Consider the following 26,201-nt stretch of genomic DNA (forward strand, 5'->3'; position numbering starts at 1 on the left):
CATTGCTCATTTCTCCAAACTTCTCATTGGGATGACCAAACTTCTTTACTGTACAGTTCACACCAAAAGTAATTGCAACTAAGCAACTATTGGCAGGTTACATCTGTCACGCTGAACCTTTTCATCTCAACTTTACGATCATGGCCAGGATATTATGGATGGTGGAGTTTCCCTACCCACCACCCGGGGAGTCAGCGACAAACACATCCCCGGCCTATACTGGCTGTCCTGCAGCCACTTCACGCTCCGACAAGCATTAATTGGCTGGAGGCTGGACTTCCACCCCTCAGTCGGGAGGCTCTCTCATCCTTGCAGTGCCAGAAGCTGCAGTTAACAGCACTGGGACTGCAAGCAGTCCCCAGAGCCTAAGTCCCAGGAGTCCACGACCAGCTAAGCTTTGGGGGTGTCAGGGCAGGGAAGGTAGGTGAGGCCTGGGGAGGTTGGACAGAGAGGGGTTTGGGGTGTCCCTGGAGAGGCCGGGGGAGGGGGAGGGGGAATGGGCCTCCGCAAGGGTCAGACCTTTTGGGGGATCGGGAAGCCGATGTTAAAAGGAGGCTGCTGATGGAGGCAAACCCCCACCCCCACCCTGCCCAAACCCTGATGGTTAATTCTCAGGCTTTCCCCCTCACTAGCCCTTGAACTCCTCCCGCAAGCCTGAAAATTGAGCTGGGCGGGAAATTGCCCTTAAGTGGTCAATAATTAGCCACTTAAGGGCCTCAATTGAGGCGAGGGCATCGCTCAACCAGCGTAAAATAGTGGAGAGGTCGGGGTGGGTGGGGACCCAATAGGAAGGCCATCCGAGAAATGTTACAGTCACCACCGCATCTAGGAACCCACCAGTGGGGTAACATAAAATTCTGCCTCATGTGATGTGACTCTTTTCGCACCTGTGGTGGAGCAGACAGGTAGTAATTGATTTGTTCTTCATACATGTTCTCTTTCTGCCAAAATCCATAAAGCCCATCCAGACACTATGATTGATTCAGTGGATGGAATTTTCTTAGATTAGTCCCTGGCAGGAAAGCAAGACTATTTGTGGGTAAGGAACCCACTGAACTCCTCAATGAGCTTTTCTGAGGCTCCTTAGCAATGTTTAGTTCCAAAGAAGAGTCATATTGGCCTCGAACTGTTAACTCTTTTTCTCTCCCCACCTGCTGAGTTTTCCCAGCACTTTGTGTTTTTAATAGCACCCAGGTTTCCAGATCAATCAGTGAGAGTGCATGATATTGAGGGACCCAGCATTGGGAAGGGGAAGGGGCAGCCCTTCTAAAAGCCACCCCCTGCCCTAACTGCCAACCCTCCTCCCCCAACCTCACAACCGCTCTCCTGCCAACACTCACCTGTGGCTTGGATCCCTTGGCTGTCCTGGCCTTGGGTAGGTGCATTACTGGCAGCTCTCAGTTACTGGCCTCTGATTGGCTGGCAGCTCTCGGCATTGGGTTTGGGGAGGTGGAATTTATTCCCCTGGGGTCCTTAAACCTGGGGAAAGTCTATCGCTGCCCAGTTAAGTGCCTGCTTGGCACTGAATTTGTCAGGCCTTCCTGAAAGTAGATAACGCAGGGCTCTCACCGGCTCTCCAGCAGTGGGCAAGACCCCTGTCACCTACATTAAATTCCGCGCTCTGGCTTTTCCATGATTCTCCTGTACAGTACTCCTCAAAACACACCCTGTAGCTGCACTTATTCCTCTCGCTCAAAGTACCTCACTCTCCATCTGAACAGCCAACATTCACACTTGCCCGCACGCACCCTCCACAAAGATTGTCCTTCCCTGCTATCCACATGAGCTAACATTCTGTTATAGGGTGGCTGAGTTGTACTATTAATGATAGAGTTGATCTGTAGATACTTCTTAGGTGGAAGCTTTAAGTTCATATACAATGCACTCAGCAGCAACTACACGTGTGCTTTCCACTCCAACTCTATCTCCACACTGACTGATGAGGTAGCCTGAACGACTCTCCTATTGGTTACTACAGAACATGTGATCTTACTTAACAAGTATTAATCTTGAAGGCACATTACACATGAAATAAAACCATAATTACTACACATTCATCTTTCTCTTCTTACACACAACTTTGGGGAGAGGCAGAGACTCAATGGGTGTCCCACCACTGGCAAGCACCTTGACGGCCACTGGCCGTGTGTGCCCATCTGACCCACTGGGATGAGATCTTGTTCTAGGAGGCTACAGATGTCAGCAATGACCACCTGTGAAAACCTGAACAGCCTGAGGTACTAGTGCTCAGGCATGTAGAGAGAGCTGATCCTCTGCCTGTAGCCCGTGTGTTGAGGGTGTCACATGCATGGAGCTGGGTCATTGTGTCCCGTGGAGGGGCATCCAGGTGAAGAGAAGAAGGTTGATGTTGCTGCAGCACTTGCCTTCAAGCCCTCCCAGGTGAAATCCAGAAGAGGACGCTTGACGTCAGGATCTCAACCCGGCCTCAATTTTAGGGGATTTAACTCCCCACACAGACCCCAAACCCCCTCTCCTTGCCTGGGAATATTCACCCCATCATTGCTGCAGATCAACATTCAGACACAAACAGCCACCCCATCCTGCTCCATGACGTGCATAATCTTTGGAACACTATCTCCACTCTGTTCTTGTTGCACGACAACAGCATAGTTGACTCATCAAAACTTGTCCAAATTATCTTACAGCAAAAAAGAACAGAAAAGTCAGCAGATTATATTGGATGAGGAAGAAAAATCAGATAACTTGTCATAAGGTCAATAAGTGCTGACAACCAATGTTATTGTTTTCTCAATAATACGCATTATCAACTGTTCACATTTCTGGATTCATTTGGACAATTGTCGGCAAAAATTAATCAGAATAACATTGTTTGTTCATTTGTTCTGATTCTTTCAATAATAGCCTACAAATCAAAAAACAACCTGCATTTATTACTAAAAGCTAGGACAGGAGGTGGGTTTTAAGGAGGACAATGAAGAAGAGTAAGGTCGAAGGAAGAGGGGTTTATGGAGCTAATCTCAAAGTTTGGAGCCTTGGTACCTGAAAGCACACTGATGAGTGGGAGCAAGAAGTAGGGTAAATGCAAAAGAGGACTGAGTTGGAGAAACAAAGAGTTCAAGCCTGATGAGTTGTAGGGCCGGAGTAGATTACAAAGATGGGGGGTTGCGGGATGGTAAGGCCAAGAGAGTTTTAAAAATAACAATGAGAATGTTAAATGTTTCTCTCCCCCATCCATGCTGATCCCAGCTTGCCTCCTCTTTCTCTTCCAAAGCATTGCTCTTAGCTTCTCTATCATGCATAGTGCTTCTGTTGGTTCCTCCTCTTATCTCCTCTTCCATCCATTTTGCTCCTATTTTCTTCCCTTCCTCTCATAAAGCACAGCTAATGGTCTCTGCCCAATCTCTTTCTCTCTCATCAACATACTCTTCCCAGCTGATCCCCACCACCTAAGTGCTGCTTGCAGTTGCTTGTCTCCCAAGCACAGATCTAGCTTTATCCTCCACTTTCTCTCTCCATTCACAGCCAAAACTGCTGCTCCTCTCTCCCCCATGAGCCACTCCCAATTCCTAAATGATGATGTTCCTGATATGATTGATACTGTTTACCGTGGGAAGGAATTCCCATACACAGTGTATTGCAGCAGCAATCACAGTGGATGAACCAGCGGTGAACAATGCAACAGTGGCATTTGGGGAAGGGTCTTCTGGCTCACACTGACTTTGATCCACCAACATTGACAGTGCAGTTCACAAATAGTCTGTGCCAAACATTTACAGTTACCATATATGATAATGATAGACAATGTGAAGACTAGTCATCCAGGGACTGGGAATCTAACCAAACAATTGATGGGGTTGTAAAGTCTCTGGCTTCTTATGTTGCTGAAGAGGTGGAAATAACAACAGGTTATCATTTATTGTTAATTTTTTTTCTCATGTTTTATCTCCTCCCTACTTAAGTCTTCCTTGTCAGAGCAGGGACAACAGTTCTCTACTAATGACACTCTGTAAGAAAATTAAAAGTACATAAGGGCCTGGTTAACCAAACCCCATTCCCCAATCCACCTGCCAATTATCCTTCCAGCAATAGCTGTGACTCAGTTGGTAGCACTCTTGCCTGAGTCGTTATGGGCTCAAGTTCCACTCCAGGACTTGAGCACATAAATCCAAATCTGACCCTGCAGTCCAATGTTCACTGAGGGAAAGCTACACTGTCAACTATTAGTTGAAACTTTAAACTGAGGCCACATCTGCCCTCTCAGATGAATGCAAAAGATCCAAAGGCACCAGTTTGAAGAAGACCAGTTGAATTATTTCTGATGTCCCGGCTAATATTTGTCCCTCAATCAACACCATTAAAAACAGATTAGCTGGTCATTATCACACTGCTGTTTATGGGAGCTTACTATGTGCAAATTGGCTGCCAAGTTTCCTAACTTACAACAATGGCTGTACTTCAAAAGTACTTCATGAGACGACCAGTATATAAATACAAATCTCTTCCTTTCCCTTCCTCCTTGAGAAAGGATTGATTCACCAGCTAGAATTTCCCAGATATTCTTTCACCAAAATCAGGATCACTTCACATATGGAATTATGGGTGTAAAGTCATGTTTTCCATGATGTTGGTACTGTGATGTATCACCTGAATACCTGTTCGATAGAAAGCTTTGCAGAATGAAGACTGGATGCAAATACAGAACATTCAGAAGTGAATTGTTAATGTACTGCCATCTCCCACTAAATCAACGCACAGAGGACTTTTTAATGTCCACTGCACCTTCAAAACAAATGAACGAAAAACATTGAATTTAAATTATTTCCAAATGTTAATTGGTGGATTTTCACATGTTAGTGAACCAAATGGAATTTGGAAATTCTTTGATTTATTTTTGTTGCTAACGTGAAGGTAACACAACCACCAAACTGGGGCCTCATTATGAAAACACAAACTCTCTACACGCAGTGTAAATCCAGGTTATTTATCAACAGAACAGCAATGACTGAAGAGCAATACTCACATCACAGTACTGCTGTCAGTTGGATTGTAAAATCCTGCGATGTGTTGTGTTAAACAGCGTTATGGCTCATTTTCTTTAATTAGTTACATACCTGTGGGCTTTGATTTTGCTTTCAGTTCCTATGTTTTTCAGATCTCTCATGAGGCAAATTACATTCCAGGCAGTTACCAGAAAACTGTTGAGATCCTGGCAGGGGAGGTCACTTGAATGTATTTCTTGGATAGTAAGATTCTTGTAATTTTCCATCATTAGAACCCCTTAATTGAAATAATGATAATTGGGGGAGAAATAGTTTACATCCAACAAATGCTAATTTAGATGTCTGCTTCTGTCAAATTGGGAGGTAAGTTCCTTAAAGCAAGAATGGATTTTGGATTTTCAACCACTAAAGTTCATAATTATAAAGGAGAAAACGAAATGCCAATTTTGACATCTTATTTCCATTCAAAATTGGCCTACTAAGAGCATCTTTCTGCTCTGATGTCCACAATAACAACCTCTTGCAATCAATAATTCAATCCTCAAGTTCATGCTTACTTCATGCTTGTAATCAAAAATCATTTCATCTATGGATTTGCAGAAGCTGATGAATGATATTCGTCCAAATAAGTTATAGGAGCTTTGCCCTTGCTCTTGTAATCAGGTTTGAGTGTGTGGAAGAGAGCAATGGAAGCAGAAAGCCCGTCTAGTAATTTTCACAGGCTTTGTCTTGATATTCAGCAGAAACCCTAGAGGAGTGGCATAAATGGTGGCAGATCTTGAAAACTCTGCAGAAGTTCCACCCCCCACCCCCCACCACCTCCCCCCCGCCCCACCAGCCCCATGCGGGTTGGCTGCTCCCACCTGCTTACTTTATGTCTGTCTTTTTGACTTGCTCTGTTGTCTTAACTCAAGTTTCTCAAGGGACAGGATTTTACTGGATCTCAGCAGTTAAAACTTGTGGAAACTTCACCAATGTGCATATACAAAGAGAGATGGAGAATGCTTTGCTGATGGAAACATTCAGAAATAGCAGGTACACAGATCCCAGAAAGAAGGTAACCATAATGACAAATGATCATACTTTCCTTCTACCTGTTACTTGCTAATTCCACTAGGTTTCACCACTTGCCCCTCTGAGATTGTGATTTTAACTTCAATCACAGCACAGAGTATAAAGTACTTGCAGTCCCCAATGGGTCAACTACTTAATTTAGGGCTGGAGCATTAATTGCAATAATGTTTGCTCACTTAAACAACGTTTCCCACTTAATTTATTTTTCATATTTGCAATATAACAAATTAAATGCACAATGTAACAACTCTCTTGACAAGCACGTTTATATTACTTCATTCACTTTCATATCAATTCAATTTCAACACATTTTTTTAAGTCCGTTTCAATAAAGAATAGATAAGTCAGTGTAAAGAAAGACAGCATTTATCAAGAATAAAGATTTCTCTGTTAATGCTTCAGCTTTCATTTTATTCAGTGCTGGATAATGTTTATATTATCAACGTACTGTACAGGAAATGCAATAAAGCCATCTGGCAGGACAGTAACATTTCAAACCATTCCAAACAAAAAACTACTTCTCTACATTAACTGATGTAGGACAAATTCATTGAATCGACTTTTTTCAGGATAGGAATCATCAGGTGTTTATGCAAATATTTGATCAGTTCTGCATATTGGTCTGAAAACAGTGACTGAAATTTAGGTTCTACACTAAGGTCTCATAAAGTAACATCAAAAGTACCTTGGGGCTGATGGCAGGATTGGGATCAAGGCATCCTGTCCTCCATCATGTGGAAATGGAATAATCTTAATCAACAGAAAGTATCCAGAATAAAGACAGTACTTGTGGTAATCTGAGGTGTAATACACCTCTCAGAGAATGCAAGCAGATTGACCATGTGACTCTAAGACCAAATAGCTGCGTAGCGCGGGCTACAATGTTAATGTTAGTCTAGAGTCTGGTCTGGATGGAGAAGCACACATCATGTTAGTGCTCTGTTGTCTGTGTAAATAAATAGCATGTGCTTCATTTCACATGCATCTGCAGTACATTGTAGTCGACTCACCTGCTGACAGGTAAGCGTGCAGCCGGTTAGTGAGCAAAGCGACCCCATAATAGAACATAACAGCACCAAACCTTGTTCTATGGAGCATGGAATAGATGTCTCATTGCTTATGCTGACTCAGTACTTCTGAGGGGAGGGGGAAGACCTCCAATGGTTGTTGTAGCAATACTATGAATGCGATTATAAATACACTTCCAATTTTGCAATAAATAGAGAGAAAGACAAGCAGGTTCTTTAAGTTAATGAAGAAGGGGCAAATTCAATAGAGGCATTGAAAAGAGAATGAGACAGTTATTTGAAAAGGAAGAATATGCAGAGTTACAGGGAGAAGGCAGGCGAATAGCACTAGACGAATTGCTCATACAGAGGGCTGGTGCAGACATGATGGGCAAAATGGCCTCCTACTGCATCGGAACAAATCTGTGACTCTGCAAAGACAGGAAGAAATTTACATCCTCTTATCTGACACTGAAATTATATAAAGTAGAAAAGGTATTACATGATTCTACCAGACTATGATTTTCCTCCAATATTGCGTGGCTTGTTACAAATTGGCTAAGTCAAGAATAGTTCCTCTCATTTTTCTCCTGACTCCCACTCCAGAAGTTCCATTCAACTGCCAATTTGGTGCAATACATCATTACCTTGTGTTGCCTTGAAGCCTCGCTACTTGCTACACAGTGACTTCTCCAAACAAACTGTGTTTTAGAAAAGCTGTTGTCACCATCATCATCATTATCTGGTGCTCCAAATGCACAGACAAGAATCAATTTACTATTCATCTTGAATATTTTACAGGATGTTTTACAGGGGGAACTGCAACATCATCAAGTGTTTTGCCTCCAATCTCCCACATTCACATCTGGAGTCATTTCACTTGGTCATATCGTCACCAATCTTGACCACTCCAGCTCTCACTCAGTTTACAGTGCCTGTAAATAGCAGTTCTGAAAAAAACAAGGTTCTTGTGGATCATTGTAATTTCTTGCCATTTCTCTGTTGCCATGATATTTTGGAGTAGGGGGTTTTCAGAGATAAAACTCTTTTTCAGCCTTTAGATGGTGGACTGTAAGCATGCAGTGGGTGTCTAGGATCAGACACTTATTCTTGACTCTCCTTTTTACTGAAGGCATTCTACCTCCCTTCTGGCAACAGTGTGGGAGTTTGTTTCAGAGTCCCTGTGATGATCCTACAGCATTGATTGAATTGAGTATCAATGCTCTATGCATAACTCAAGGCTGACAATACTGGGGCACAGCACTCCGCAGTTGAATAACACTGGGCAAGAGTAGTTGCTTGGAATGTTTTAAGGTCAGCTCCCAATTTTGTATTAACCACTCTCTGGATTACAGAGTTCCTGGACTTCGTTTTCTAATTAAACTTCTTAACCTGTTCTTTGAATGTCAACATTCATTAAGTAGCAGGGGTGCTAGCACTGGTCTTGAAGCAACCCATTTAGTTGAGTACATCACCAACATTTCTGACAATCTGAATCGACAAAAATATGTCAATTATGGAGCAGGAAGAAGATTAGCTGGGCCATGTTGCTACTTTTCAAAATCTTTCCCAATTTCAGCGGAAGTGTACGGCCAAGTGATACCCAAGGATAATTGATGAAGACATTGATGAAATTTTGCAGGTTTCAAAGCCATCTTTAAGGTGTTGAGTTAGGTTTGCAACTTGTTCACAGCATCAACTTCCTGGATGGAAACCAGCTAGAAGATCATTAGCTAGCTGTCCTCCTACTAGCGGCACACTTGTACCCAAATGAAAAGTGAAAGTGATGTATGATGGCAGCTATATAATATCACCTATTTTACACTATCATCCAAACTTTAAATTACCTCCAAAGAACTTGTACCATTTCCAAGAACGGCAAACAACCACAGGGCCTAAGGGAGATCTAAGTCAAAGCTAAAATTTGGAGTGGGCACACAGAGCCATTTTGAGAAGCAGCTTTGCCTTGCTACACTGGAGATGAGATAGGTGCACTTACCCCTTTCGTTCTGACTGGACACACACTGAATTGTAAATGCACCCATACAGGTTAGCAGTGAAGCTTCACAATGTCCACAGATTCACGAAGGTGGCTTCTAGACAATGGCAGATATGTAGTTGTTATAGTGCTGCATCTAGCACTCTGATATCCATCCCACAATATAAGCAGGTTCATCTCCAGAACATCAGCAGCCTCTCATACTGCAGTACAGCTTCCATGCAAACAGTTCCACAGTATAAACATGACCTTACAAAATGAAGTGTTAAGTGAAATACTTTACATAATGGCCTGATAATTGTGTCCGATCTCATAACTGGAGAACAATGGGATATGAAGCATGTTCCATTACTTTGGCATTCCACGATCACATTTATTCTTCCTATTGCCATGGTGACGGCAGGGAAAGCTATGTTATGGGGACATTGGTGGTGTTACTGAGCAGGATATACATGCACACTATCCATAGGTAATTTTTTTTTCTGGAAAAATAGTTTTATTTCAGTTTGAAAGTTATTTTTTCACTCTTTTCTGAGAGTCAAAAAAGGGCTAAAATAGTTTTATAACTGTGAAGAGTCAAGCCATTATTTTGACTCCCACCACAGCCACGGTCCCAGATTGAATCATACCGCTCGCAACTTATGCTCTTCACAGAACGAGCTTGTAGATGTGAACGTGCGAGTGTTTCACCATGGATAAAGTTTAACAATTAAAAAGAAAAACAGGTTTGTGAGACCAGTAGAAATGATCAGATGTTTTTTCATTGTTCCCATTATTCAGAGACTCTCAATGCTTTTTCTAAAGTTAGCCCACCCAATGAGAAAAGAATGTTCTATTAAGCACTATTAATTGCTTTGTAATGGGCATCGAAGACTAACAAGCAATCTTGCTTATGATGGGATAACTATGAAGATAGGCTTCAACACTACAGTCAGGCCTTGGCGTTCAAAACATCAAATGAGTACATACATAAAATACAAAGTATAGATTTAACCCTCACACCAGGGTTACAGATGTAAGGTAATACAAATAATTATCAAAATTATCAATATACTTATATGACCAGAGGTTAGTTCAGACAACGAAGGCTTTTCAGATTACTTGGTTGTATGTACTCTCATACAATATAAATACATAGCCCCTAAAAGTAAGCTATTTCCCCACATTAACAGATTGCGAAACAGCGCTACTTGTGATTATTGTATAACATCCATTAATCACAGAAGGGAAAAAAATGATCTCACATTGATCACATTTTTGTAACACTTATAATTAAGAAGGATTTGCACAGCACAATCTCTGTGCACTGTCAAATATTATGCACTTGGACTGGTCTATGCCAAAAAGATTTAACCTAGTTCCTTCCTCAGTGAAGGGAATCTGCCGAAGAACCATAGAGAATATTGTTAAGCTGGACCAGGACCTTGACTCACCAATAACTGCTAAGATATTTGTGTATCTAGCTGTACTGTTTTTAACTAGCTTTTTTTTCATCTGCTTTTTTTAAAAAAAAACACAGTACTAGTATTTATTTTGCTGCTTACATACATATGAATATATATTCCTACTTAAATATATAATGTAATTATTATTTCTGCCTACCCTTTCTCTCAGGGGTTGAAATTGAGCTTTTCAAAAGTTAGTAACATGTGTTTTAACAATTGTAGGACATTGCTCTGCAATTTTAACAGGTGCATTTGTTTTAAACATGCAAATCATCTCTGAGAAATAACATATCACTAAGTGATTTTTCACTAATTTCGATGGGACTCATTTCTAGGCAAGTAAAAGAGGGAAAAGACTTGTGAGAGTCACAGAAAAAGAAAGTTTATTGGAGAAAGACAGTAGAATGGGGCTAAATGATTTGTTCTGTCAGAGGGCTGGCACAGAATCTGAATGCCTTCTTTCTGGGTTAGATAATGCTATAGGTTGAATTTTACCATTCCCCGGGTTTTGGGAACCAAAACTGCGAGCTGCTCAAATAGGGTAGGGGCACATCAGGGTGGCTCCCTTGTCGCTGTCCTGCTGTTGGGGAAGCTTCCCAGCTCCACAGTGCGGGGGTAGCCGATTTGCTTAATTAAGCGCCCAATTACGGACAATTTTACCAGGCCTCTGGCATTTTGCCAAAGGCAGAGCAGCCGCTTGCCACATGGGGAGGCCATCAGCTTCATGGAGGCAGGCTCCCTTCAGCAGCCCCAAGGGGCCATCAGAGCCTGAGGCTCCATGACCCAACTGGCGGGGGCGGTGGGGGGGGGTCCATGGGCAGGGAAGGGAACCTGCGCAGCCTCAACAATCCCCCTGGAGGGGTTCCCCACTCTGTCCCCGGCGCCTAGCACCCTAACCTTCAGTTTTAAAATACCTGTCCGAGGGCCCCTCAAGATCTCCTGCCTGCCTCAGCGGTGCTCACCCCTCCTAGGTGGGGCTGCTGAGGCTTCAGAGCTGCTGGCCCTCTGATTGGACCACCAGTCTGGAGGCAGCCAGTCAGGGGGCTGCCGGTGGCAAAACTGCTGAACTGATCCCACTGCTGGCATGTGTGGGCGCAGACATCGGAGTCCCAAAGCCCACATTGAAATTCAGCCCCATGAGTCCAAGCGGCAAGAGTTCAGTGAAGGGGGAAGAGGGAAAATACTTCATTAAAAAAGACAGAACACAGTGAAATGTGGGAGCGAAAATCATACAAAAATGAGAGACAGGTGGGAAGGGTTTATGCAGGTTTCAGCATACAGCTGCTTCTGAACTGAGCAATAAACACTGGCATTTGAGAATGAAAAGGCCTAACAATCCCCGTTGTGTCAATACAGCTGTCATTGACTGAGGCCACGGGTGTAAACTGTGGATTGAAAGTCTATTATTAATTTTTTTCTCGGTCTTATAAGCACGTACTTTACAAGGAACAATAATAACCTTTCCTGGTGGCAGTTAAAAGCTGATGAAGACTAATTTAAATATTATAAGACTTTCAGGTATTTTAAATTATTTCCTTGTATAAGTGATTCTTTCAAAGTTCTGCTGTTCAATAATTAGTTTGTCTGAAAGCGGGTGTCCTTTTCACTGTCACAATTTTGTAAAGGAGTGGGAAGGGGCTCACTCCATTTGTTATTGATTTAGTTTATTCTAAGAATAGCTACTGTGAGAGAGTGAGAGAGAGAGAGAGAGAGTGAGAGTGAGAATGGGAGAGCAAGAGCGAGTGAGATTATGAGAGAGTGAGAATATGAGAGCCAGAATGAGAGAGAGAGAAAACAGAAGAGTGAGAGAGAGAAAAAGAGAATGAGAGATTGAGAGTGGGAGATTGAGAGTGTGAGCAAGAGTGAGAGAGACTGTGAATGAGAGTGAGTAAGAGAGAGAGTGAGGGAGATGAGCAAGACCGGGAGTGAGAATGAGAAAGAAATTCACAGGCCTGATTTGTGCAATGTGCTGCTAATATACCGATTGGTTAGTGTCTCCATTAAAATAGCAGACGCAGGGATTTTATAACACATTTATTAGAGAGCACAATTTCAGCCATCAGAGGTATTGAAGGCCAGGCCATGAATATATAAAGTGGAGATCCTGAAAATTAACCTTGTTGTATTCCCATAATGCCAGAAAAATAAATAATTTTACTTTATTGTGGATTTTTTTTTAAAAGAAATTTATTTTCTAGAAAATCTAGTTTTGCTTAACCAGGGAGTGATAGAAACTCAGACAGGCTGGACTAAGAGGCAGGATGACTCTCAGCCCCTGTCAGGAGGACTGAACATACACTCGGAGGTTTTGAATGCTGACAATAATCGGAAGAGTTTCATATCAGGCTGTTCCTTCCAGTTGAAAAAGTCTTGCTGTGGCTTCTTCAACAATGTTGGGTGAGATAATACAGATTAACATCCAGCTCTGATGGACAGAACTAAGCTCCTGGGGTTAAACTGTTAAAACAACTATCTCCCTTTGTAGTTTGCTGAGGAACTGCAGAACAAAGTGACTTAAAAACCAACGACTTATCAAAAGCATTTTCAAGTGGGCCAAAGACTTAAGTTAAATACTTGTCAGAATTTGGAACATTCCAATTTGAATTCCAACTATGCACTCAAGGAAAAATTATTTTCCAAGCTTGCTGAACTCAAAAGAAACCTCTCAAATATTCATTCTTTTCCTGGTTTTCCAATGTTGTCCAGGAGTAATTTTTGCACCATATGACACCATGCCATTCCATATCATTTTTTTAACACCCGGTGGTATATGGAGTTGGTCTCCAAGGTGCTAAATGTCGATGTCCTACCTGCATATTCAGGGTCCACATGAGGAGGATAGAAGCCAAATTTGATGAAGATTGGGATGGGAACTCCAAACTTAAACCACTCGACCACGTAAGGGGGTTGTTGTCCCGTCACTGGGTGCACCACATCACATCCTAGAATCACACTGTCACCAGCACGGGCAGTCACAAACTGAGGCTCCTCCCTTGCACTGTGGGCACCTGTAAGAACAGTAAAACATCAGTTTCTCAAGGGCGTATAAAGCTCCGCCAACTGTTATTCAGAGTTCAGTATTGATCACAGCACAGGGAACTGGAGCTGTTGACTCGTGTGACATTCTTCTTATAAGGTGTACTCTAATCAAATAGGATATGAGCAATACTGTAACAATGGGTGGTATTTAATCAAAGCAACGGGTGTCTCACCTACCAGCTGGAGAGCTGGCGAGAGGCCCACATCACCTCCTTTGGGGAAGCCCTGCAGCATTAACAGCAAATCAGGCACTTAAGTGGCCAGCAGTGTTTTGGCCTTCCCCAAAATCGAGGACTCCGAGGGCGGAAATCCCAACCCCGTCCCGAGAGCTGCTGGCCAATCAGAGGCTGGCAGCTGTCCATAGCAGACAGCGCCAGTGGGAGTGGTGGCAGCTGCTGGTAATGCACCCACAAGGGCCCAGGATCAACAAGAGACCTCAGACCACAGGTGAGTGAGGGTGGGATGGAGGTCACAGGATGGGGGTCATAGGAGTTTAAGGGGGGGTTGGAAGCAAGGGCAGGGGGGGATGCCTTTCAGTAGTCACCACCCTTCCTGATGCTGGTTCCCTTAATCAGGCACCAAGGGCCTGACAACGAGGCACCCCAACAGGAGCCTGCAAGCAAACACGACGGGGTTCGATTTTCAGGCTCCCCACTTGGTGACTCCTCTGCCCACCGCTGGTTGAATATCAGTAGCAGTGGGATGCAGCCCTTAAGTGGGCATTCATTACCCACTTAAGGGCCTCAATTGGCAGCAGGGCTGGAAGGCCATCTGTGAACCTTACCCCACCACCACCGCCCCCCCCCACCCCCCCCGCACTTAATCAGGGTGAAGGCAGGAAGGTGGTGGGCTTCCCATCTAGCACCCTCCCATCTGGCTAAATGCCCCCCGCATCTCCAAACTCATTTCAGGGGTAGGCACTAAATTCCACTCAATGGGCTAAAAAATAAGGGACCGTGGATGGCACCCCCCTCCTTCCCCACAGCAACCACCACCCCCCCCACCCCCCACCACCCAAAACCCCCTGCCCCCTGCCCCACCCCTGTGGAAACAACATTGGTGTAGAGCTGACATCCTCCACGCCAACCCGCTCCGCAGCCATAAAGCGCCATGGGGTGGACTAGTGGGGGCCACGTCTGCCCTCTGGGTTGCTGGCCAATCTGATTGGCTGGCAGCTCTATCAATCCTGGCAGTGCCAGGGAGGCATCACTGGCAGCTGCCAAGACTACAGGAGGAGGAGAGGAATAAGAAGAAGATCAAGGTCCACGGACCCCCGGAGCAGGTAAGTCTGGGGTCTTGGACCAGTGTGGCGGGGTGGGGGTGATGGGTGGGCTTAAGGGAGGGGATGGGTAAAAAAGGGAAGTTCAACCTAAGGGGCAGGTCCCGCGATCAGCAAACAGCAGCCCTGGCAGAGTGATCCCTCCCACCCTATAAGGCTTAGAGCTAAGAAAAATAAACTGGCCTTCCTGCTCCTGCCCAGCTGTCCATGCCAAATCTTTTATGGTGTGAGCAGCATAATATCAGGGCCAATTAGCTTGATAACAAGCCTAATTGACCCTTGATTATTCATTTAAATTTGGCAGGCGCATTGCTGATTTCGATGCATGGGGTGAGCTTGGGGATGGGCAGGTAGATGGTGGGATGGGCGCCTGCCCTATTTTACGTGTCCCCTTACCAGGAAAGATGCCCGCTGGGGACACGTAAAATTCAGCCCAGTTTATCGAGAGCCTTGTCTAACACAGCCATGTGTTGTGATTAAAATAATTCCGCAACAGTTCTGGCTAAATGTACGTTTGTACTGTTGGAAGGTGGAGAAGTATTCATCTATTGGTCACCCACATTTATTTGACATAATCCAGTCATGTGGCTGCAGATGTGCTGCTGTTGCAATATTTTATTAGGATTCACGGGGTATCACACCAGTCACACAGAGAATATGCAATCGTCAAGTGATGGGAAGAGCTATCCCTGTACATTGGTCATATTAAACAGCATATGAACAGTTACTTCAGGGCAACAGACAATTTCATTTATGAAAGAAAAGCCAATGTCCATGAGAGGAAGTTATTTTGTTTATGACAATAATTTATTTTCTCTACAGCACATCTTTCCACACTCAGATCAATTTTACACTCTGCTGTTTTCTACAAACTCAGTAATCCCATCATACCACATAGAATTTTGATCATACCTGTCTTCACTTCTCTATAGCCTTCTATTTCACCTTAGCTGTCAGAAGCTTATATTATAAATTCAGAGTCAGAATATCATGTGCAGCGTACGCCCAAGTTTCTGATCTGTGTCTCCAGAAGGCAAGACACTCTGTCAGTAGCAGGGTGCACTGTGGTAGCAGCCAACACACTGCGTAATGCAATGGTTCCTCCTGCACATGGTGGTGCCTGGCACATTGTGTAATGTGGTGGTGCCCTGCGCAGTGGGTAGTGTGGAATACCCAGTACTCTGGATAATAAGATAGTACGCTGCAAAATACCTGAAAGCAGCAGATCTATAGCATTAGCCAGGAGGAGCTCCAGTCATGACATTATTGAACTGTGTGATGAGATTCTAATCAGATTGGAGTGCAAAGTAACAACTCCATCTCCACCAGATTTTATCCAAATACCCGTTTTACCAGTTCAGATAAAACTGTAGGATAGGAATAAATGAAAGCAGAAGGGAGACGCAATTAATGTGCCCAAGGGGGTCAAGTGAAAAATACCATTATTAACAGCACCAAGCAGGCACTCAGCTGATTGATCCTTCAATGTGTTTAAGGCAAAGCCAACAGGAACTGGATTCGTATTCAGAAAGCTTACACATTTATACAAAGCTATTTTCCTGGCGGTGGTGTTGTTCAGGTGGGCTGAACTACCAGTAAAAGTATAATATAATGTGGAATCTACTGGCAATCCTAGTCCTTCCACATGGTTTTTTTTGTGCTGAACTCCCTCCCTAACAGCACTGTGGGTGTACCTACACTACAGGGACTGCAGTGGTTCAAGAAGGCAGCTCACCACCACCTTCTCAAGGGCAATTAGGGATGGGCAATAAATGCTGGCCCAGCCAGTGACACCCGCATCCTATAAATGAATTTTAAAAAATACTATGTGGACGGACCAGGATTGTCAATAGATTCCAAATTATTTTATAATTTTACTGAACAACAACACCACTAGGAAGATACTTAACGTTTGACTCTGTGGGAAGTGACTTACCCTTGACTCCCACCCAAAATACCTGGAGGATACCCTGGACAGGACTCTCAGCCATTGGCTTCAGCACATCAACACTGGTCAAAAAGTGAACCTGGTCCAGAAACGCACTGGAACATCAAGGTGGAAACAAACTCAGAACACTTTGCACTATATTGACGCTAGTTTACACCTCATAGTCCCACAGCTGCCATACAAAGGTGATGGATGTGCAGCAATACACCTCCATAAGGATAGTACAAGGAATACTTCAGTTAATTCACTACAACTGAGTGGGTCCTGATGCGACCTCACATTGCCCCTCCTGCCACACACCATGACACCATTACACTCCATGAGATGAAAGCATTCATGAGCAATGACCTTCCCATTCCCAGGGCCTTGAAAAAAGTGCTTAAATATGTTGCTTTCTGGAAAACAGCAGCTAATATTCATCCAGCTGGCATTAACCCACTATCCATGATGGAATCATAGGCCGCATGCAGTATGAAAAAACCCATCTCAATCATTGACCCAACAGCAGAAGTCACTGGTTCTAACCTCCCTCAAAGACTATGAATAGGACTCAACCAAATCTGCACAGGGCAAGGGGTCACCTGTTCACAAGTGGGAAACGAAGGATGATCCGAAGTGTGATTGTGGCCATGAATCCTAGACCATTGTTACAATGATGTGCTATATAGAATATTCGTTTATAATTTCATCTGCTGGATACATATAAATGTATATTGAACTTTTCTAAAATAACATTTTGAACTAAATGCAGGACACTGGCCTACAGCAACTACTGAGTTGCATTTGTGAAGGCCACAAGTCACTTTATGGAGACATTGGGCCAGATTTTCACCACAATGGAGAGGCTTTCTATCCTGGGTAAAATCACCGAAATGGCTAAAAATTCTAAGTCCGGCCCCCATTTCTGTAAGGGTGGGAATGAAATAAGGCTGGGGTTCATGTATGCGAAGTTCATGGACTCTGCTGACCATTTAGATCACCAGCTGCTTCCACTGAAGAGGGATTTTGGTAGGCCAAGAGTATGAAACTGGACATGTGCAGGTTAGACCAGGTAAGAGGGGGTCTGAACTCGGTGGATTTGATTGGATACCCTTGGTACCTTTGGAGAGGAAAGGTGTCCCTTTGGATATGTCCCCGGGATACCTTTGGGAGCAGTAAGGCACTCTTTGGGATTGTTAAAAGTGAGCATGGTTATGCATTTTTTTTTACACACAAGTTCATTGGAACCGTCAAGCTGTCAAGGAACTGTCCAACTATCAAAGAACTGCGTAGCTGTCAAAGAATGACAAGTTGTCAAAGAATTGTCAAAGAACTGTCCAATTGTCAAAGAACAGTCAAGTTGTCAAAGAACTGTCAAGCTGTCAAAGAGCTGACAAAGCTGTCAAAGCTGTCAAGCTGTCAAGGAACTGTCAAAGCTATCAAAGAGCTGTCAATAGATATTAGGTGAGTTGGCATGGAGGGGGTAAGGGCAAAGGCTGGTGGGTGGGGGAAGCAGGTCGGAATGAGTTGGCACTAATTTGGCATTAGGCCTATAAGGGGCCATGGTAATATGTGGGGAATAGTGGGCATGAGGTACCATGGAGAAATGGATGGGGGCATGAGCTGGCATAGGCTTATGGGTGGGGCATAGGGAGTATGTGGATCAGTGAGGGGTGAGGGCTGGCAGGATTGTTTTTCTTTCTTTTTTTTTAATATTTCAACACAGTGCCAGAGCACAGAGGCGGGCCTTCTGCCCGGCTTGCCTCCATTCCCAGAAGCCTCCACATACTTACTTTGGGGGGTGGTGGACCTGATTCGTAATCCCGCCCACCCCCGGATTGAAAACCTGACCTGCGGGTGGCATTTTTTTTATAAGGTTAGGTGTGCGGAGCCAAGAAGTCACCCTTTTGTGCACACCCAACCTGGGGCTGAATATCTGGTCCACAGAGTCTCCGGAGCTCTGAGAGACAATGGTTAAGGTAAACCCAGATTGAAACAAGAGAGCTCACGTGACATAGCTCTTGGCTGTAAAATATACTGGATTTGCACTAACAAGCAGAGATTGCCACAGAGCCTTACTTACTCCCAACATCTCTCTGAAACCTTTCTCCACAAAGATGAGCCCTGAAAACCCACCAGAAGACCATGGGCAGAATTTTACAGCAGCAGGATCTTACATTCCCGCTGAGGTCAATGAGGTTTAGAATATCTCGCTGCATTTTACGCCCCTGTCCCTGCCAAAACAGGGCCGTAAAATTCTGCCCCTCATTGCTGCAAACCAAGAGTTCTTAAAGGAGGATTCCAACTCAACACCACTGTCTTCAAGAGAAAGGAGAATCAACCAGCCATGACTGCAGAGCGACTCCTTCAATGAGAAACCAAATTACCAGCAGCCACCATGGAAAGTGACTCTCTAGCTGTGAACAAGCATTTGGACAATCTGTGAATACATTTTCTGACTATACGTGTTTTGTGCTTGGCCAAGTTTTAACATCTGATGCTTTGTAAAGTTTTTTTTTGTGCATGCCTGGGAAAGTTGTGCGCTGGTTTTTGCATTAGTGGGAATTTGACATATTCGTACATTTTAAACCTTTCTGTTAATAATTTCTGTGTTTTTGCCTGAGTGAGTTTTAGTAATAAAGCTAACTCCTTATTTGTTAACTTAAGAAATCTGGCTGGCTTTACTCTTACACCAAGCTATACACAGTTCAGTACATATTGATTTGGTAATACCACATCTTTTTTAAAATTCAAACGCTGTTATAACCAAGCTAGGAGCGGGACAAACAGTGGAGTCTGCTCACCGCTCCTAATCTGGTTATAACACCACAGAAAACTTCACATCAACCCGCCCACTAAAATCTGTTGTGGCATCTCAAGAGTCTACCAAATGGATAGTAAACCAGACATCCCATTATAAGCTTTTCCTACTATGAAAGTAATAGGATAAGAGCCCCATTTGAAGCAGGGTTTCAGTGCAAATAAATGGGAAAAGTGGCTTAAATTGGTCTTCAATCTGCCATGAGAAAATGACTCAAGTGCTAAATCTACCACAGCATAAGGCAGGTCTATCCCAAGGATGTCTTACTGTCATTTCAGTTTATAGGAATTGTAACGTGGAAGCAATGTTACAACTTTCAATCCTCTCAGGCTTGCTGAATTAATTCCTCTTCTCCCCACTACTAGACAAAAGTTCCCAATTGAATCTTGCACCATGAACAATTACTATTGGATAAAACTTATGAAACGGAATTATGTTTTATATTGTCCACGTGCACAGTGTATTTATATTTAGTTTATATAAATCATTGACTATGAAAGAGCTTTACAGTTTCTTGTCAGTGCAGCTAACTAGAACATTTCACTCTGCATCCGGTTAATACAGGTGAAATCTTCTCACTTACAGTATCAAAAGTTTTACAGCTTCAAAATAGAACCTGTTAAGTGACTTTTTCAAGGAGAAACCATATATCAACAACACAACACACCAGCAGCACCAAAACATGCTCTTTGTACAACTCCCAAAAGTAAGTTTATTGAAAAGGGTCACTGTTCTTTACCACATCACCAGACGGTGAACCCAAGGAGGTGCAACTCCAAAGCTACCACCACAATCTTGAGAAGTCTCAATACCATCTAACCCCAGCAAAATATCCTGACAAAGGATTGTGCAAATTATTCATAAAACTATAATCACGTTAATAGAGCAACACCTATGTGTAGTAGTACACAAACACATATAAAAGAATGGGAGTGACAACATTAGGGGCAATTCCTGGGTTCAACATGGGGGCCAGAGAGAGACATAACCTATTAGAAAACAAATAGTGCCTATGCACAGATATAAATCCCAGACCAATCTATCTCAGAATTTCTTTTGAACATGTTTGGTTCAAAAACTATTTTGTTAGGAGATAGGAGATTAATAACAAAAATGGAAGTGCACAGAATTGGTGGTAATCTTGTGGTTGGGAGGTAGACAGGAAAGGATAAGGATAAAGGAAATGTTATTTGATTGGTGGGAGGTAATACATGGTCTACCTCAAGTATCTGGCCAGTTAGGAGTGAAATCAGGAAATAATTTCTCATTCAATATCGGGAACTCTGTACCTGATCGGAATTCTCAAAACTCAAATCAATGTTTTATTATTTGGTAAGGGACACACTTGAGGGGCTGAATTCCACATTGCTATGAGATGGGTCCACAATTGCCAAACACATTGATATTTCTTACTCGAGTGAGTTTAATGTTTGCCATTTCTCAATGTCTCCTGTGCAGTGAATGAAACTAAAGTATAAACAACAAAAAGCCGGTTGTTATCTGTAGGTCACATGCAATTTCCTGAATCAGTGAATAATTCAGCACAATCAGTCTCCTGAGACTATAAGTAATTACATGTAACCTCTAAAAAGATAAAATTCTATGAAATATCTCCATGATTCCTAAAGATAATAAATCTGTAGCAATTTAATCCAACTTTATAAACCACACAAACTCGTTACTCTCTGCAGTTGACTGTAACGGCAATGCAGGAAATGCAGTTCATAAACCCTGTGCGCCCAGGAATCCCCATCCCTTCATTAACAGCCTTTATTTTGTTTCCCTTTGAATTTTTAGAATCTTCAAGGGGTTCAGGCCTTGAGCCGAGCTTGGACTCAGTGAACCCCAGCGAACCAATTAGCATGCCGGTACACCTCCTATCTGTGTACCAGCTCGCTGATACCCTGCCTAGCCAGGAACACCCAGCCTAAGAGTTATTTTGCCTCTCCTCTGCCATTAATCTCACTTGGGACAGGTGGAGATTCCACCCTTTGGAGGCCAGGTGGAAACTGCTGACCTAATTTTGGGACCTTTCTACTGGATTCCACTTCAATTATGGCAGAAGTAACCACCAATCTTCAGCCTCATTATGCTCTGAGGAAATCTGGATCATGTATCCTTTAGTCCTATTCTTAAACTAATATCAATGTAGCTCATAAAAAGGAATTAATTAGGTAATTATAGAGATAGCTGCTTTTACTGCAAGGTTGCTGAAAAGACAGGTTAGTACCTCTCTTGTGCACAGCCATTTAAGGCATAATGTCCTCCTTTCCTATACGTGTTTTCTGCATGCTGCTGATTGGATAGATCTTTCAAAGAGCTGGCATAGGCATAATGGGCTGAATGGCCTCCTTTGGTGTTACATGATTCTTTGATATCACCAGGCTATATCGGATGCTTGTGCAAATGTGGGATTGATATGAAGCATCTGAGCTTTCAGACAGGCGGGTTAGGGTTGCCAACCCTCTAGGAGTGGCCTGGAATCTCTAGGAATTGAAGATCAATCTCCAGAACATGGCTCTGTGCAACCCTGGAAACATTGAAAAGAGACTTTTTTTTTATTTGTCATTTTCTTTGAACATTTCTCTTTACCAGATATAAAAATATTGAAAATGGGGGACAAAAAAGGGGCTGTTTGGTTGACAGTCAAACATCGTCCAACTGGGTAATGAGTCTTTTTTCTTTTTCATGGGGCGGGCTGCCTGTGCATCACAAGGGTGGATGCGTTGGCGGACTAATAGCAAGAATGTGGAGGAAAGTGTGTGATGAAACCCCCAGGAATATAGTTAATCACAGTTGGCGACTCTAAGACAGTTGTAGACAGGTCCATGATATAATCTGCCCTCTTCAACTTCTGGCTGAACTGGACATTCAAGGTATAAAATTACAAGTTGGTGTTTTACCTCTCCTGTCCCCACCCACCAGCCCCTCAAGTACAACTTCTATAATAACAATGGCAAAATACTGCAGAGGCTGGAAACCTGAAATAGAAAACAAACTGAAAGAGCTGGTAACAGTCAGCAAGTCTACAGTTCTAGTGTCCTTGTCTCAGTTTAGTGATTAATGATCGAAAAAAAAATGTCTCTAGCAGTTACTTGAGAATATGAACATATTTTGACAAAACACCATTTAATTCGAGCTAACTACCCGCTGTGAACTGACTGAGTATATATCCATCACGTTAGAAAATGAAGTTACTCTGAGTCTAAATGTGCAGATCAAAGTAGTACAATATTTTTTTCATTAAAAAAGCTGACAAAATAATCTTGCTCAGGGCCCTAAATTGATTACATGGATGTTCTACATTATGCGCGATGAAAGTTTTGAAGGCGAATACCACAGCAGCTAAGGGACATGGCACATTTTAATGTAATTAACACATTGTAAATGGACTAAACAGTACTATTTTAAATTACTGGGGAATTTAAATAATGTTTCTATGTTAGTCCTGGAGAATAGTTTTGAAAAATGTTTCTTCTAATAAATTAGATTGAATGAAGATCACACATGAGATTGTATGGGCTGTCTTTTATTTCGATGTTGATTCCTCAGGAGCATTTTAGGTGGCTGAGGATTTTTAAACATTTAAATTGAAGGCGATCTTTTGCATTTTTCATGATTTTACAGCTCTTATTCCTACTGGGTACTAATTTGGTTTAAAGGGTGTATTACTGCCAAATTATTCCAATGGGTCTCATTGCAGCTATTAATGGTCCGGCTTAAATATCCATAACATTGAGAACAATATTAGCAACACCAAGGTTGAAGTGTGTGCTATATGCAGACTATCACAGGATATAACACAGGGGTGTACATTTAATGGGTCAAATACCACATAGGGTAAGGCATGTGATAAATACAGGGTAGTGCAAAGGATGAATCATGCAAAATGTACAGGATAATACATGTGGAATGATATGAATTTCTATATAGAGAATAACCGTAGCTGCGGTATATATTACTCGCAGAATAACACATTGGGTGAAGCATTTGACATACACAGGATATAACACGTTGAAGTGCACAACACAAATTGGGTATAACATACTAAATACAGAGTAACAAACAGAGTGAAGCATGCAATATGTACAGTACAACCCAAATGGGAGCATTCTATAATGCACAGGATAACATGTAAGCAGATGTATATCAGATAACACTGAGGCTTCATGATATTACACGTAGAATAAGATGGGGTCTGTATAAACGACAAAAAAAAAACAAAAGGATAATGAGAAGTTATATTTCAATGCAGTGACAGTAGTTATATATCAAGTACAAAGTGAGCTTTTGAGATTGGAGCATATAATTCAGACTGAATGAAGTTGTACTAAATGATTCACACTTATGTATATTGGGGCCTATATTCTGACCAGCTGGTGTAGAGTCAATCTTGGCACTAACTGAGATGTTATTTTGTTTAATATTTAGATACACTCCTTCTCAATTTATTGAGCAAAATTGTTCAATCGTCAAGCATGAACACAACTAAGTACCCAGATATGATTCCTCTAATTCTTGTATAGTAATTCCGGCAGTAGGAGCAAAATAGGAACTGGGGAAAGAAAAGAAAGACAAGGTCCTTAATGATTAAGAAGAATGTGGAATTTGTTGGAGGTGGCCGAAAATCTGTTGCTGCCAAAGGTGGATTAATCTTTTATTAGGGGCTAGATCTTTGAAAAGAGTTTTATATCCATTTGTAATCTATTACAAATTGTTCATTGTGCAAAATACTTGCTGGAGCAAGTTATCCTGAGGAAAACCTCCATTTTATGAAGTAAACGCATTGAGGACAAAAATCACACAAGGTGCAGGGATGGGAGCAGACAGCTTATGGTTTCCTGGTCCTAATACACATCATACAGGGAGCTCTCAGTTATGGCTCAGTTGGGAACTTGCCTCTAGATCACAAGATTCTGGGTTCAAGATCCACCCCAGGGCTTGAGCACAAAAACAAGGCTGGCACCCCAGTGCAGTGCTGGGAGAGTGCTATGTTGCTGGAGGTGCCATCTTTTGAATGAGATATTAAACGAAGCCCTACCTGCCTGCTTGGGTGGATATAAAAGATCCCATGGCACTATCTGAAGAATAACATGGGGAGTTATGCCACTGGTGTCCTGGCCAATATTTATCCTTCAATCAAAATCACAAAAAACAAATAATTTGCCATTGCTGTTTGTGAGATTTTCCTGAATGCAAATTAACTGTCACACTTCCTACGCTGCAATAATGATTACACTGCAAAAAGTACTTCATTGGCTTGTCAGGTGCTTTGAGACATCTGATAATTGTGAAAAGTCCAGTGTAAATGCAAGTCTTTCTTTCTCTAACACCTTAACATTATAAAATGCACAATCCTAACTAGATGGGTATCCTGTCCCTAGAGAAATTGTCAGTGTTGCAATTGGGAACATGCAGGTAATTGGAATGAATTAGAAGGAATTTACAGGATGAAACTTCAGCAAAAGACCATATATTTATTTGAATTACTTTAAATAAACCAATTCTATTTAATTTCTTGCATTCTTAATCAATTTATATATTGAATGAAGGAAAGATTGCTCCAGGATGTGGAATGAAAGGAAATAATTAGTCTTTAGTCAATTTGCTCAAATGTACATTGCATTCAGTGAGTAATGATTATAATCATTTGTAATTACATGTATAAATATTGCATACATTTTCACTGAACCATCTCTATGAGTTGTGTCTTTTATGGATTTCTAATGATCTGGTGCTGACGCTGATCACCATTACAGCCAAATTATTGATATTTCACTGAATGACCCATTCACAATACTGCAACCTTTGTACAATAATATCTTACAGCTGCTCACTCAGGTTCAATATGACTTTTGTCTATAAACACCCGTCCTTAATGATGTATCACTCTAATGTATCTATCCTTGCTGTCAGATCCAAATATTACATTGCCTCAGTCAGAGCAGTGTTTTTTTTTATTTATTCATTCAAGGGATGCTGGTGTCACTGGCTAGGCCAGCATTTATTGCCCATCCCTTATTGCCTTTAAGAAGGTGGTGATCAGCTGCCTTCTTGAACTGCCATGTGGTGCAGGTACACTCCTAGTGATGTGAAGAAGGATGTTCCAGGATTTTTACCCAGCGGCACTAAAGGAATGGCGATACAGTTCCAAGTCAGGATGATGTGTGACTTGAAGGGGAACTTACAAGTGGTGGTGTTCTCATGTACCGGCTGCCTTTGTCCTTCTAGGTGGTATAGACTGCGGGTTTGGAAGGTGCTGTCGAAGAAGCCTTGGTGAGTTTCTGCAGTACATCTTGTAGATGGTACACTCTGCAGCCACTGTGTGTCAGTGGTGAAGGAAGTGAATGTTGGAGGTGGTAGATGGCATGCTAATCAAGCAAGCTGCTTTGTCCTGGTTAGCTTCAAGATTCTTTAGTGTTGTTGGAGCTGCACTCATCCAGGCACTTGAAGAGTATTCCATTACACTCCTGACTTAAGCTTTGTAGATGGTGGACAGACTTTGGGTAGTAAAGAGGTGAGTTAGTCGCTACAGAATTCCCAGCCTCTGACCTGTTCTTGTAGCCACAGATTTGATATAGCAGGTCCAGTTCATCTTGCAGCAATTAATATGAGATTACTAATAAGG

The 26,201-nt window shown here is 42.5% G+C and overlaps 1 protein-coding gene across 1 annotated transcript in view; it reads right to left on the bottom strand.

Annotated features, from left to right (window-relative positions):
- igsf9bb (immunoglobulin superfamily, member 9Bb) overlaps window positions 1-26,201 on the bottom strand; it is a 707,799-nt gene that overhangs the window by 500,085 nt on the left and 181,513 nt on the right. The window contains exon 2 of the mRNA XM_041174093.1: window positions 13,318-13,515. Within this exon, the coding sequence (XP_041030027.1) occupies window positions 13,318-13,515 (198 nt within the window). The remainder of the gene's footprint in view (window positions 1-13,317; window positions 13,516-26,201) is intronic.

Source organism: Carcharodon carcharias, chromosome 25, assembly GCF_017639515.1.
Source record: "Carcharodon carcharias isolate sCarCar2 chromosome 25, sCarCar2.pri, whole genome shotgun sequence".
Classification (NCBI taxonomy): domain Eukaryota; kingdom Metazoa; phylum Chordata; class Chondrichthyes; order Lamniformes; family Lamnidae; genus Carcharodon; species Carcharodon carcharias.